The sequence below is a fragment of the Mus caroli genome, chromosome 17 (assembly GCF_900094665.2).
Source record: "Mus caroli chromosome 17, CAROLI_EIJ_v1.1, whole genome shotgun sequence".
Taxonomy (NCBI): domain Eukaryota; kingdom Metazoa; phylum Chordata; class Mammalia; order Rodentia; family Muridae; genus Mus; species Mus caroli.
In genome coordinates, this window is record NC_034586.1 from 48,515,820 (window position 1) to 48,532,146 (window position 16,327).

Genomic DNA, 16,327 nt, shown 5'->3' on the forward strand with positions numbered 1-16,327 from the left:
AAAAAAAAAAAAAAAAAATGTCCCACAGCAGAAGTATAGTGAGAAAGTCAAACCCGTTAGAAACAAAACAAAACAAAACACAGAAACATTTTCCTTTAAGTCTTGTTAACAGAAGACTCACCAGGGGTGTGGCTCAGCCAGAAGACACCATTACTTGGGTGAGAATCTGAAGTCAGCAAACCTTCCCATTTAAGCAGAGAAGTGTTGCCTCTGCGGGGCCCTTTCCCCAAATGTAACCATAGCTTTGAGTGAAGGCATGTGTTCTGCCTGGAGTGTGCCAAGACAGTGTTCCCAACCCCAGACATTCAAGGAGCTCCATAGCAGCCAGTGGAGACAGACAGACAACCTACTGTTTCAGACACTCTACTGTTTCACAAATTTTTTTTTTCTTTTTGGCCCAGAGCTTTCAATGAGGGGAGTGCCCCCTGGTGGAAATGCCTGAAAAATATTGTTAGAAATCATATGATTTAGTGTTAATTTTTAAAAATGACTTAAGAGCAATGTAGGATAATCTGGATGCAAATGGCAGCTGTTAGGATGCAGGCACTAGAGTGAAAGTCTGGGTCCTGTTCCAGTTGTAGTTCGAACGGCTGATGAATTCAGTGTCTATGTGGTCCCTTTTCCCATGTGATATAGGTCAAATATAGTGCAGTCTTGCCAGGGAAGGTTAAGGTCATTAGTATTAATTTCTCATGACTGACTGATCCAGGCATCATTACCAACAATCTAGTATACTAAAGAAACAGTACGTAAAGACCACACACCCTGTCACATTACAGTACCAGCTGAGGTACCCAATTAAAGTACAGCCAATCTGTGTCCCATAGGTGCTTCAATAAAGTCACCGAACTAAATTAGGTAAAATTAGTAATCTTGTTTCTAAAAAGAAGTGAAACAAAAGACGTGCATGTTAGGAAGGGGGTTCCCAACACGTCACAAATATTATTCTCACTAGAAATAAGAATCTGGAGTTCACTGGGTGGTCAGATCGTACAATAATTAGATTTGTGTTGTATGTATGAAAACATCAAATTATTCTTCTCTGTCATTACTTAGTGGCTAAGGGAGAGCCCTGATTTTTTTCAATTAAAGACTACATTTACTGATAAATTCCTAAACCTTTCTTTTTTTACATTCCGACAAGGAGTTACACAAGTTATTACAAGTAAAATTCATTACTGATTGCAAAAGAAAGAAAACCTCCAATAAATATTATCAGTCCTTCCAAAGGCTCATTATAAATTCTTTAAAACAGCAGATAAGTTAAAGGGACGGCCAATCTGAACAAAAAGCCTGTCTGGCCTCCAGTTTGTCTCCTCTTTGAACATAATCACTGATTAAAATAGATTTTATCAGCTCTGTGGAACTTCAAAGCTCTTAGGGAAAAAAAAAAAAAAAGATTTCAGGAACCCTCCCTCCTAAAGAGAAAGAGAGAATATTCTCCAGGCTGCTGGCCTGTTTGGTGAGTTCTTGATCATGTGTCCAGGTGAAGACTATTTTCAAACTCCACCTGCTCGTGGCCTCACGCCAAGCAAGTTGTAAGTAGATGCATTCATCTCTGTCCCTTGGTAGGCTCATCAAGAGCTGTCACACCAGATAATGGTACCTTTTTACCTATTATCCAACTGTGACATGGATAGTGGACTTTTCTTAAATTACACTGAAGAATGATAGGAAGACAGTAGTGATTTCTGTTATACTTAAAGCAGGTGAATTTCTTTCTCTACACCACATAATTCACAGAACTCAAATTCAATAAAACATTACAAGATGGTCCATTACTGTTATCAGTTTTGAATAATCCATCTTAATTCTTTATTTTACTGGAAAATAAAGTGTGCCAAAGGCAGAAGGGAGAGGAAAGAGGTGGGGGAAGCCACTGTGCCGGATCAGAGTTAATCTCTGGGTTTTATTTAAAATTTTAAGGAAATACATCTTCTTGTATCACAGCCTTTAAATGACAGTATCAGAGAAAGGTGAATTTAAAACTGTTAAGTTTTGAAGCACCGGCGTTCACTTCCGGCCATAGATTTCCATTAAAGAGATATCACGTAGACAGAACTGAATGGATGCATATGCTAAAAGCTACTATCTTCAGTAGAGATTAAATAACATATGCCTATCATTCAGAAAGGGAGGATTCCTTTAAACAAGTCATTATATAAATTTCACCTTAACTTTTCAGAAATGGTAGGCTTTCTGTTCAGCATTGTGACAGTCTTGGGGGGGATTATGGTTTAGTCTGGGAAGCCCTATTAAGATGATGTGGAGAGGCTCCAGAGCTAAAACAGGAAATCCAGGATTTTTAAAGTTGTCAATGACTAAACCAATTCTCCATTCCTAACCGTGCCACCTACTACACCAATGTTTTACCGCACCCTGCGCAGAGTGTAGGGCCTCTCCCTACCCGTATCGGAACTTTGCCTTTTTTTACCCACAGTTTTTAACAGAACTGTTTGAACCCGGCCGGGTTGCAAGGGAGCTGCAGGGAGAGCACACCGACTTGAGATGTGCAGTCCAACTGCAGAGCTCTCTCGCTACATATGCATCAGCATGTGTATTTTCGTACTGCACGCTCACACCCTACTCTCACTCTGCACCTGCTTTTATTGAAATGCATACACTCTGAAATAAACACACTACATGCATTCATATGAATGTATAATCACTGAACTAAATGCAGCTGCGTGTGGGCGCGTGCGTGTGATTTTTTTTTTTTAAAGTATGACCACTGAAAGATACATACATGCTTGTGCGTGCAAAAGCTGGCTCTCGATAAACATTTGAATATCCACAGGAAACAATTCATATTAAAAAAAAATCCAAACAAGGCTCTTTCCACTGAAAAATACCAATCATCAATACATAAAGGTTTAAAATTAAACCTATTTATCGATAAGCCCAGGGTTCCAAATAATTTTGTTTTGTTTTGTTTTTTTTCAAAATTGCCCATTTAAAAAGTGTTATCTGGATGAAATTATACCATGTTGTCAATGCTCAGAAGAATAAACTCACTGCTCTTCATATAAACCACAGAGAGCCACCTTTTTAAAGGTGCTAATTCACATGAAAAGAGAATTGGCCACTTAGTGTAATACATCCTACAGAGAGCCACAAATGTTCTATGTAAGAACCAAAGACAGTCAGCATTTCACTGTCACAGCTAGAACCTGTGCTGACCCCACCCCTACATTCTAGACACCCAGGGGCCATACCGTTGGTGCTTTAGTATACATACAAGCATTTGCTCAATTGTTCAAGGGCTTATCAGTAAATCTACAATCTGTGTCTGTGTCAAGGCTGTCTTTGTCTGAAGGCTTTTAATTGAATTCAACAAACATTATCTGACTTTATTGTAGAATCCAGTTTGGGCCCCAGTACTAAGCATTAGTAGTAATTACTGTATTTGCAAAATAAAGAACGCTACAGGAAATCAGAATTTCTAGACAGTGACTTTTGATTTGCTGATTTTTTTTAAATTATTGCCCCCCCCCAAGGGAATTAAAGGGTCATATTAACCTTACTAGCTAATAATAAATACAGGTTTAAAGCTGTAAAAACATGGGTCTTGGTAAAAAATGATACAAAGTTTTAACCTAAGCCATAACCGGGTATAAAAGCCATCCTTCTAAAATCAGAATAATGAGGAACAGAAAAGCAGCTGGGGGAACCGGGAGGAAGGAAGGACTGGGAAGGCCTCACCAGGCCTTTGGAACCTAAAGCCAGTCGGGACCAGCCAAATAAGAGCCACAGCGGGCACTCACCAAGGCTCAGGAACTCTGCGAACAAGGAATTCATACTGCATTATTTTTGTACCAAGAATTATTCTTATAATTGTGTAATAAGCAAAATAACTTTAAAGATGACAAAGAGTTAAGCAAAGAACAAACAAAAAACAAAACGAACGAAAGAAAGAAAATAAAAACAAGAAAACTGAAAGGACATTATGTCCTCCAAGTTAAATGTTCTTATTGTCCTGTGGCTTGGCTAAAAATAAACACCATCTACATTATATTAGCATCTAAACATATACAAAATTATAAACACTAAAGATAAAAGACACTACTCTTGCAGAGATTATGTCTCACAGGAATTTGGCCCAGGAGAGAAAAGGTGTAAACAGGGAGGGGCATTTGTTGGCCTCTAGGAGAAATCTAAATTGAATATTCATCTCACGCCTACAGGCCAACCAAGCATGGTTTGTAGGATAGATAGGAGTGCAATACAACGAAGCCACACCCACCCATCCACTGTCCAGTGCTTAGAGGTCTACAGTGTGATAAGAAAGTTTATGGCTTTCAAATATTTACTATGCAGATTTAATTAAAAAAGGAAGGAAGGAAAGAAGAGAGGGAGAAAGAAGGAAGAAAAGAAAAAAAAAATCCTGGGACTCTGGAAAAAGGGGGCACCAGCAGGAGAGGATGTGAGGAGTGTGATCGATCCACACAACATGCCGTGAGAAACCGCACTTTGTACAATGCATATAACTCTACTACAAAAATGGGGGAAAACAAAGGAATGAGGTATGGAAGAACGTGAATAAATCATGGGTGAAGGAAGACAAGCTAAGAAATGGCGGCAGAGAACTAAATGCTGGAAATCACTAGTAAGCTGTATAGTTTCAAAACAGAAGTTGAAGAACGTCAACAAAGCACGTTATTGTATTTAAGTTGATATGAACAGAAACATGGAAAAGGACACCGGACGGGCTACACACGTCTTTACCATCCATCATATGGCTTACTGTTCTACAGGATGAGGACAGACAATGTCAGTAGTTTGCCCCTGAAAGTGGAGCGGCATAGGGAAAGAACAGACTGGATTTGGGCACCACAGCAACAGGCAATGTGATCCCATGTTAAAGGAAGTTAAGCAAGGGAATAAACACAAACACCAGCATGGACAGGGTTCAGGAGCAAAGCAAGGGAGGGAGGAGAGAGGCAGAACAAGGAACACAACTGACCTGAGTTCGGTTAAAAGCCACGCGTGCAAATACTGCCTGTGATATTCCGGCTCGTTTCAGTTCATCCCGCACCCACTGGTAGATTTCAGAAGAGACCTCCGTGTTCGTGGAAACTTGCTGCTCCAAAGGCTTGTTCATAGACCTACTGACAGGGGGAGGGTGGTTCAAGTACTGTTGGTTTAAGGACTGCTGGGCTAAGAGTCTGTTCACTGCACACGGCTGGTGCAGCAACTGAGCCATCACCAGCTGTTGGTTGACCAGCTGAGGACTGATCGGTGTTGACACAAGCCCAGGGTGCAGGTTCGGAAGAGGGGTCCGGACAGAGGGCTGACTGCCGTGGGAGAGCTGCGCAGGGGATGGAGGCTGCTCAGCCGTGTTTCCCGGGACAGGCTGCTGGCCAAAATTGACGTGGTTGGCACCTTGTTGGGATAGTTCAGACAGACTATCCATCTCAACTAAGTAGACAAAAAGAAGAATCAAGGTCAGACAGCAATGAAGAAAATTTCTGATCATTGCTAATTTACAAACCTATAAAGAAGACAGCAGGCAAAGGGCATACTGAAGGGTAAGACGCCAAGGTCCAGCGTCTCACTTACAGTAACGTCATGGCTGGTTTTCTCAACAGACAACTGAACACACACTGCGTGCAGGACAACATTGCAGATCTTGTTTTGAAATGTGGCTTAGAGTTAAGGCAGTGGTTCTCAACCTGTGGGTTGAGACTCCTCCGGCAAATTTCTATCTCCAAAAATACTTACATTGGAATTCATAACAGTAGTAAACTTACAGTTATGAAGTAGCAACAGGAATAATTTTATGGTTGGGGGTCACCATGTCCTGAGGAACTGTATTAAAGGGTCACACCATTAGGAAGGTTGAAAACCACTGATTTAAGGCATAAAATCTACTGTCTACACACTTTTTGGTTTTTTATGTTTGCTTTAGGGTCAAACTATTACTGGCTTTCAGTTCTAAGCAAGAGAGGGCTCAAAAGCAATGGTTGCTTCTTTTAAGATGGCCTTAAATATACTGCTTGCTGAATGGCAACTAGAAACCATGAGCTAAACTAAAAGCAAATAAACCATGATTACAAAAAAAAAAAAAAAAAAAAAAAAAAACTAGTGAGAAAATTACAAGTTCTTCCTTATTATCTTAACTCTAGCAATCCAGAGAAAAGGAGGAAGCAGGCTATCTGATAGGGTGTAATGAGATGGGCGGAAGAGCTGGCTGCCGTGCTTGGCATTATAGGTGGCCTGCTCATTTAAGGCAATCACAGGCACTAAGGAGATCAGCAAATACTTGTAGGGACCAAGCAAACACATACTCGAGTAGAGCAAGCCAGCACACCCAGTGTGGCTGAAGCTTGAGTGCTTTTCATAGAAGCTGTGGTTCTTAGCATCTCTCACAGATGCTAAGGAAGGGCAAAGAGCTGTTCTGGTACAATGGTGGCACTGTCACGATTCTGCAATTTATTCCCACCTACCCGGGATGAATGCTTCTCCCCTGGCTAGAACACTTGTGTGGATTGGCTGGGAGTCAGCTCTAAGTGTGTCAAACGCTTTTGCTGCTACACAGAAGAGACTAGAGGGAGGCTGAGACCAGAGTGTAATATAAATAGGTAAGCCTTTTCAGATGTCCACACTTTCCATAGATAAGCTCTATTTGGCTTTTATTCATCGTTTCTCTTTTCATTAAAGATGCAGATTTTATCATCAGAGGAACTGGTCATACTGCTATACTCAATGCTATATGCAAAATATAACTAAGAATGGCAAGAAACCTTTAATTTCTACCAGTGATATCAGCCCAAGTGGGCCATTCGCATGGAACAGTAATTCAAGCAATTATTCCAAAAATTGATGTATTGTCTTCATTACGGCCCTAAGCTATAAAAGGCAAAGAATCCGTTTAGGTAGATGGATGGCTTTTCTTCAAATATTAAAAGCTAAAACATGCTCAAAATTCTTTACCCCTAAGTCTTCAGGAAAAGTCATTATTGCTACTATTAAGTGAATGTAACGGTGATAAACAAAGATTTACAATAGGGCATAACGCTTTGTATATGAGACGCCCCGGTCCTGTTTTATTTTAAGATGTAGTATCTAGAAGTGTATGAAAGAGGAAGGTATATTAACCGTAGCCATAGTGTGTGCTCCTGTGAGCTCTAACAGATCCACAACAGAGAACATGCCAGACTCTAAATGCTCCGCCACAGCACACAATTGTGACCCGTCGTTTTATACCTCGGCTCATCTTGATGCTGCCTAACAATGTTGACCTAATGCTGTGTGTGCAGAGAGGGTGCTAGACTAGAACTGAAAGTTCAGAAATGAAAGTGCTGGTTCTATTCCAGCTAGCAAGCTCCTACCTACGGGGTCTGGAGCTATAAAAACCACTCCATCTCAATGGTGGAAACCAAACTGTCTTTAGCGAGTCGAATGCAGTTAAATATTGTTTGAAAGCTGGTGTGAAAACAGGCTCTTCCTCTTTTTTGCAAACAAAAGCAAAAATCCTTAAGCATGATTATCTCTGTGAGAAATCACAGCCGGTATTAGTTATTCAAGGCCTGGTTAGGTCTTCACTGAGATGTTACAAAATGACAGCTCTCCTCACGCCTCGATTTCCTGCATGTCTGACAACCGAGTCAGTGTAGCTGATTTAAACACAAACATTTATTGAATTTAATTATCTCATTATACTCATACCCACTCCCCCACCCCCAAAGAAACATTCTAAATTGATCTCTAATTGGGCAATCAAAAGATCTGGCTTTCGATGTGACTTTGATAAACCCCCAAATGACATGCAATGGTATGTTGCCACTGCAAAAGGATGGGCTTTTTTCTCTTTTCTTTCTTTCTTTCTTTCTTTTTTTTTTTTTTGCTTACCCATCATATCCTTTGTCTTCTTGAAATGTTTGTACCACCTTCCAAATTCTTGACATTTTGCTGCTGAGACATTTGCATAGTACGTGCTGTTCACAATGGAGGAGATCATGCTCTGTGTGGAAAGGGGAGAATATGTGTTGATAACACACCATGGCACACGTGGGGAGCCCACAACTTCAGCCGTGGGAACAGTGCCTGCCTTTTAGGTTTCTAAGTCAAATGGTAGCAAAGCTTAAGCTTCTTAGAATTCATTAAGTCCACCATCAAATGCTTATTTAAGTCACAAGCAGCAGCTCCCATACACTCTCTGCTCTTGCACCCTCTGACAATCTCCGCCCACGCCTCCTAGTGCTCACAAATGCGCACCTGTCTGAGTCAGTCCAAGTCCAAGTCCAAGAAGGTGACGTCATGATTGAAATGTATACAAGTTTCTACCATTGCAGCACAGTGGCTGGACTCCACATGTTTGCTATTCAAAGCACAGGCCAGGCCCCAGAGCCATGGACATTGCCTGGAAGCTTGCATGACATCCAGTTCCGAGCCCTATCTCTGACCTCCCTGTCAGCACCTGCACCTCACCAACACTCCTCAGGGCAGCCAGGCATGGTCAAGTAGGAAAACTGATTTTTTTTATATTTTCATGCTCAATGTTTAGATTACAGCTGCTGGTGAGTTAGGAGGCCTCAGGGGTCACACTTAGGAAGCAACTTTTACAAGGGGTTGCCTCAGATCTTCAGAGTTGATTGTGGGCTTTATCTAGTAAGGCTTGAATTGAGACTTTCAAGTGACCAGAAAATATCTAACTATATGCATTTTGTGCTAATTAACATTTTAAGAGTTCCATTCCCCCAAAAGAAAAGAAAGAAAAAAGAAAACAAGAAAATGTCTATTTGTTATTTTTCTCTTGCTAAAAAAAAAAAAAAAAAACAAGCAAGCCGTGAAGAGCTGCACATATGGAGCTCGCCTATAATTCCAGCACTAGGGAGGGAGAGGCAGGCAGATCTCTGAGGTCTAGGGCACCTCATTTATGTTATGAGACTCAAACAAACAAAAAGGCATTGAAAACAGCCAGCCATTTGATAAGTACAAATGAAGACAATAATGCTAAGGTATCATTAAGAGAAGGTTTAAAATAAAAAAAACACAACCACACTTTCAATAAACAACATCATTTTTCCCAGATAATTTTGGTTATAGTAATTGCTGTTACTTAATTCTTGGTTCACCCACAGTCTCTAGTAGCTAAATTAACTCCCTATTGAGTCTTAGAAGACTGAAGCACCAAGCCTCCTGGTCCTGTGAGTAGAAACTTAAGAGCTTAAATTTCAGACTGGCTGGTCTACAGGGAAACAGCTTACAGAAGACTCCATTGTCAGGAGGCAGTGAACAACCAGAAAAGCCAGTTTGGGGACAAGAATATTTTTATATCATTATCTTCTTTAAGCTACTTCAAATGTAAAGCTCTTTGGGCTATTATTAACTCTGACATCCATCATCGGTGTTAATTCTGTAGCACACACACACATTCCTGGAATGTGTAAGTTTGGGGATCCTCTCAAGACCTGGAAGTGATGGGTAAGCTAGAGTTGCATTATTCATGCAAAACACAGCGATCTCTCCACTGAGGCCCTGGGATTGTCCCCCACACTTCCTACTTTATAGTCATTACACTTTATTTCTCTAAAAAGACATTCTTAATGTGCTCTCGAAGCCCTGCCATTAATCCAATAGCTTGCAATTTCGCTAAGAGCCTCCCACAGTCCACGGTGCAAAAAGACACTTAGCAAGTTGCCAAGACCAGAGCCAGGACTACCTGATCCAGTTAGCAATCCACACCTTCCATCAGAGTTACTCTACTGTAATAATGGATCAATGTGAGGCTCTAACACAACTATGGAGGTCACTGAGAGAGAATGGTGATTTCACAGATGGAGGACAGTTGATGGTCCTCCACTTAGGCCCAATTTCTAAAAAACAAAGAATTATTATCACCCTGTACCTAGACATTCTAATCCTTTGCTGTGTTAATATAACACAGCATAGGAGTTCATACTTTTAGAAACTTACAGACTTCCTCAATTGTACAGAGGTTTTCGATAAGTAGCCAGTCTGGTTTGCCCTCCTTGGTTCTACAGATTCCATTTGCTGGTTGATGCAACTGGCTGGTATGGAGGACAGAATCTCTGCCCAAGAAGTCTGCTACCTACTAGGATGTCCTACATCATTTCAATATACTGTGACTCTCTGCGCCAATGGTGTGGAGGAAGGAGAGCTTGCAAAATGAGTGGAAACATTCTGAAGTCCTTCATTAAAATTAAAGCTCATATATAAAAGTGCTGTGCAGTTTGTTATTATCCATATACAGAAACATATTCATATGTGGTCCTGTCACCATGGCTTCCCCTGCCCCTGCTTAACCCTAAATCTGTAGGCTATTGCCTAAAGGGATCTTACCGTTTGCTAGAGTACCCTCTTCCTGTACTTCACTACTTCTTCCTTGGACTTTTGTAACATAGATCCGCCAAAAATGCTTTCAATAGGGTCACTGAGATGGCAGAGCAGAAAAAAGCGCCTGCTAAACTTGATTTGCTGAGCTCAATCCTCAGGAATTAGAAGTAGAAAACTGACTTCCATACATCATCCTTTGAGCTTCTCACACAGCCTCTAGCACACAAACATGTTGACACACACGTACATACACACACACACACACACATACTCATGCAACACCCAAAGAAATCAAGATGCTTCAAATAACAGAAGAGTAGCATATATAATTTTCAAAATGATGTCTGTGTGAGTACATGTGTGTGTGTGTATGTGTAAACCAGAGGTTAATATCAGATCTCTTCCTTAGTCACACTCCACCATATTTTCAGAAACAAGTCTCTTAGTCACAAGGATCCTCCTGTCCCACATTGTCACTACTGGAATTCTAAGCAGCTATGCAAGGCTCTTTATGTATGTGCTGGGGATCCATTTTAAGTCTTCATGCATGTGCCACCAGCTCATGACCAACTGAGACATCTCCTTGTCTCCACAGAAATATCTCTTTAGGAAAACTGAAGGATGCTCTAATTAAATGGAGTGGCAGGTATGGTCAAGGGCCGACATGGGCAAATAACAAAGAGACGCCTTCCCCTTTGTTTCCGACAGCTCAGCTCAGTGAAGCTGGGATGATCTCACAACTACTGGAAGACTCGCTCAACTCCTCAGACCTGGAAATAGTTCCAGGCTCTTGCATCTCTGTCTGGGAGCTGCTCATCCTTCAGGCTCTACTGTGGCTTAGATTCTGCCAGGCCTGCCTTCCTTCCTTCCCACATACAAGCAGCCAAAGCCACTGTGGCTAGCACTTCCTACACTGAGCATTTCTTCTAAACTGATCTCGCCACAAGGTTGAGCACACCTATAGAGAGTTAGAAGAACCACAGAAAGGAAGAACTCCTTTGGGTCACTGGGGCATCCTCCTTCCCGTTGCCCTTCTGGGTCAAAGGCAACAGCATCACTGTGAAGTGAACTTATAAATCCCAATTTCCTAGCTTTGAGAGCCTTTGTTCATTAATTAGCAAGAGATCCCTCTCCAGGTTTTTCAAAATCAACCCTGCAGATGTCTCCAAAGAGGCTGCTGGTCGTTCCTGCTTTGCTCCCTTGGTGTCTATTTATATGAGCACTTTGAAAGACTCAACTTGTGTGGCAAGTTTTCTAATCAGTTGGTGGCCAGTAGGTGTAAGAACATTAACATTCTGGGAGTCAATTAATCCAAGTGACTAAACTCCTGTGCTAGAAATTCCCGAGTTCAAACGCTGCCACGGGGCACACTAACCTAATCCCAGGCCTCTGATCCCAGTGTTGGGAGATACAATTTAAAAGTTGGCAGAAATTGGCCGTAGGTCTCCTAACCCCAGTGTGACACAATATTCTCCTCCTAGGAGCCAAGTTGTAAGCTTTTCTAAGATCCATAAAGCACATGTCTACTCCCTATGAGGAGCTTGGCTCTTTCTGAGTCTGCTAAAGTTCCGATCTGCGAGAATGCCGTCTTCCCAGAAACCCCAGCCCTCTAGAAGGGTACCATCTGCCACAGGCTGAGCCTCCTTTTCAGCCAAATACATTATTTATAACCTTTCTAATTGTGAAAAGGTAAGGGTGGAATTTTTCTAAAGCCTGACTTACATATTGTTGGAACATTCTGAACCTTTGCTCGAAAATCTGCAGGTCTCTCAATGTGGAAAACAGAAAAAAAAAAAAAAAAAAAAAAAAGCAAGGAACTGGTTGAGGTTACGTAATTTCCCCAAATGTTAGCTTCTTCCAAGCCCCTGCTAGGAAATGACACAGGCAGTAGTGTATATGTATAATGCAGCACTGGAAAAAATGAAGGAAGGTGGGTTTATGATTCAGCTTGGTCACTTTAGTGGCCAACAGGAATGGTTTGCGAGAGAAAGTGCAGCCTTACTCAAGAACAAGGTTGTCAACCCGGGAAGGGCCAGTGATCTGATTACTGTTCAAATTGCTTTGTTGTGCCTTTAACAACCCCCCTCAAAAAAAGAAGAAGAAAAAAAACCACCCCAAAACAATGCTAATCAGGTTATTCAATCATTTAAACCAAAACTGTTCATGCTTTTCTGCCAAATCAACCAACCACAGCAAAATCTGTTATCTCTGATTGCTCAGCTTCCAGTCAAAAAAAACCCAGTTAACCCCCACTATTCCAAAAGTTTTCCAAAATCCACAGAAGCAAGGCTAGCAGGGCAGGAGGAGGAGGAGGAGGCCAGGCCCCTTTTAAAGGGGTAAACGGCTGCTCAGCTTCCGCATTTGCATACGACAATACACTCCTAGACGCCAGGCAGCCAGCAGCTCCCTGGTGTTTCTGAGCTCTCCATGTTGGCCTTCTGCTTCTGGGGCTTTTCAAACAGGGACTGAGCTGTCTGGGTCCTAACTTGCTTGGGACTTAGGTCTGGGCTAACTGAGGTGGAGGAGAGAGAGAGACAGCATCTACAAAATGGTGGCTCGCCCATGTTGAAAGCTTACAGGCTCCTTCAGCAGAGAGGGCAAGGGCTACCACATCTTATTTACACAATTATCTAAATACGATTAAACAGCTGATGGACAAATATTAAACTGGAAAATGTATAGTCATTTCAGCTTAATGTAATCCTCTTTCTGTAAACACCCAAGATGATTTTTTTTTCCAACCAGAACAGTCCTGACATCTCATAAGCCTAAGGGTGAATAGCAAGAGATTGTTTTTGATAGTTATAAATATTCAAAAGACATGCGGACCATCTGCTTTCATAATACAGGTAAAGCAAGACTGAAATGGTGGCTGCTGTATAAAAATGATTCTTTTAACAAAGTCTTCCTCTCCTCGAAACTATAAAGACAGATGTCAAAAACTGTTTACACAGAGCAATCAGGAGCGTGTAAAATGTAATATCCCTTTTACACACAGTGCTTGCTAAAGAGGTTTTTTTTTTTTTTTCTTTTTCTTCCCATCTGTGTGTTGCAACACATTTCTACAAGTTAAAAACATTTTTTTTTTCAAACAGAGATCTCATGAATACCCAAAAACATGCGATCTGGTTTCTGAATGCTAATTAATTTCAACTAAGGAATCAGAGTATCTTTTTCGTGTAGGAAGGAATATATGTTTTCAATTGGAAAACTCCAGAGAGATAACAAGGGAAATAATCTCACATAGGTTTGATTCTGTGAGGCCAATCTCATGGCTATATCTCACCTGCAAGGTATCTGTTCTGCTGGCTAATGTCTTTGTCATAAAGTTGAAAATAATTGTTTTCTGAAAGAAATACCTACACATGGAAGATATACAAAAGCAAAACCAAAAACATGACTCTTGATTCTCCTCTACTATGAATGCTGTGGGAAACTCAAGAGTTATTTTCAGAGCTAGAACACGAATTTTGACATGCCCTTTTTATTAATGGTAAGGAGGGAGTAAATATCTTTTAGTAATTTTTCAATAAAATGAATGTTTTTTTCTGAACTGCTGAAGTACCAAATCTTTGCTATTTTCTTTCTTTCTTTCTTTCTTTCTTTCTTTCTTTCTTTCTTTCTTTCTTTCCTTTCTTTCTTTTTTTCTTTCTTTCTTTCTTTCTTTCTTTCTCTTCCTTCCTTCCTTCCTTCCTTCCTTCCTTCCTTCCTTCCTTCCTTCCTTCCTTCCTTCCTTTGAGAAGCACAATTTATTTCCCAGGTTTGTGTCCTTACGCCTTAGACCAGACTTGACTACCTATAGATGAATTTTCTTAACAGTTCTTTATATGTCTGTGGAAAAATCAAAAGTCAAACTTGAACTTGCCATCAAACACATCAAACACACAAGAACTTACGCAAACACTATTCTGATAGAGATTCTTTGTTAATGGGGTCTTGTTTGAATCCCAGAGGATATAAAAGACCACATATAGGATCTTTCCTTTTTTAAAAGGCATATCCTATGAGACGGTGGCAGGGCCTGAATGTGTTAGAAATTAACAGGTAGTCCCCATCTGGTATTTGGGGGTGGGAAAAGGGGAACTGTGCTTCCATTTATGAGAGTAAGTGACAGGGTCACTAAATGTCATGCCCTCTAATGTCCTTCCTTGTTAGCTGATGTCCCCCCACATTTTTCACTATGCAGCTTCCATTACATTTTAAGTTATTCTCTTGAGAGATACACCTTTGAAATCTCAATTTGTTAGGAAAAGAGAGATTATTGGTAAATCTCACTTAAACTCCAGTGGTCAGAGTGAGGGAGGGCTCCTGCCATTCCTGAGCAATCCTGATGCCTGGAAATGGCATTTGCCCCCAAAGCAGTCAGCACACACCACCCAAGATGAACACACTATAAAGTTCTGAAGGAATCCTGAAGGAAGTGGAAGACAACACAACCACCGCTGCTCTCATCTCACCCAAATGTATCTTCAAAAGGTGAAGCCATCATCATTTTGCCAAGTGCAGACATCTTAAATATCTGATAGCACAAGTCACAGCTTCTATAGAAAATGTTGGTGCAGTTTCTGTGCTTCTTCCATGCAGTTAAAGTAATTTTATACAAACACCAGGTAATATAATTTGACCAAATTCTCCACCCTGTCCTCCTTTCTTCTACAATAAAACCTTCAAACCACTTAAATATGCAGAGCTGAAACAGTAAAGCATTTGTTACAAAAGATCTATCACTAGTAGTATTCGTAAAGGTATATGATATTTCAAAGCAAGTGGACATAACACAGAGAAACCTGAATCCCCACTGTCTCTTCCAACAGGGTTAAGAGTCTGTGAGGATTGTCTTTCCAAAGACCCTAGGGAAGAATCAATTGTGCTATATACACAGCACTCCTCAAGCACACCCTGTACACATGTCTCCAACTAGAGCTGTGTTTGCAGGAAGCTTAAAGTCTCTTAGCATCTTGCTTGTGATATAATTATTAAAAATGTAAATGTTATTGGGTTAAACATTACAGTAATCTAAATAGACTTCCTAGGAGCACTTTCTTTAGATACGCCTGAGTTTGAGTAAATCTGATTAGATCTGATTTGTCTAAATCTGAGACATTTACACACCGGGGTGATGCTTGCTTATTCCTTCTCTAATGCCCTTGTGTGGATGGATGAATGGCTCATCTTTACAGAAGAAATAATTTCTAGTATCTGAACTTAGAAGGGAATAAATATCAGACTATTTCCTTAGCTCGTGTACAGAGCACTTTCAAAATGCTTTATAGTGCAAAGTAAAAACAAGAACTCCAGTACTTTGAATAATTCACTTTCCAAACACAAATACTTCTGCTAGACTCTGAAGCTATCCACAAGAATCTCAACTCTCTTTGAATTGTTTCTTCATATGAGCAGTTAGAATTGAGGCCATATTGAGTGTGTGAGTGTGTATGTGTTTGGGGGGGTGGGGGTGGTATTCCCAATGTATACCAAGTGTGGGGTCACAGGACCTCAGTAAGGCTTTGAGAAGCTTGCCCGCCCTCCCCATTCTCCAACAGAGTGGGTCATGACTTTGAGTCTGCACAGGCTCTCAGATGTCTACTATGGGATCTAGACATCATATTCTCCTATGATCATTGCCTCACAAAGCAAGCTGGCCCTTGATGTCAGGGATTTAGTTAACACTGTTAGCTCTCACTCAACAATCCCCATGTCTAACATAGATATAAACCAGTATGACCTCTGTATTCAACACAAAGAAAAATAATTGCACTGATCTGGCTTCCTCCGTATCCATGTTAGAACGGTTCAGGGAAAATGCCTCTGGTCATCACCTCCTCAAGGAAATGGCACTCCCTCATTGGGATGCAGGGCCTGGCACAAAATAAAGAGTGCCACCCACGTTGGAGCCATAGGTGCTCACCACAGACAGCTGACACTCAAGTCTCCCGGGCTCTACAGAATGGCTGAACAGTTACCTACGTTTGCAATTCTCTCTAAATGCTGGACCTTTACACAGCCAGATTTTTTTTTTTTTTTTTTT

The 16,327-nt window shown here is 41.0% G+C and overlaps 1 protein-coding gene across 1 annotated transcript in view; it reads right to left on the bottom strand.

Moving 5' to 3' along the window:
• Satb1 (SATB homeobox 1) overlaps positions 1-16,327 on the bottom strand; it is a 97,012-nt gene that overhangs the window by 41,634 nt on the left and 39,051 nt on the right. The window contains 2 exon segments of the mRNA XM_029471561.1: positions 4,964-5,418; positions 7,852-7,963. Coding sequence (XP_029327421.1) covers positions 4,964-5,418; positions 7,852-7,963 — 567 coding nt within the window.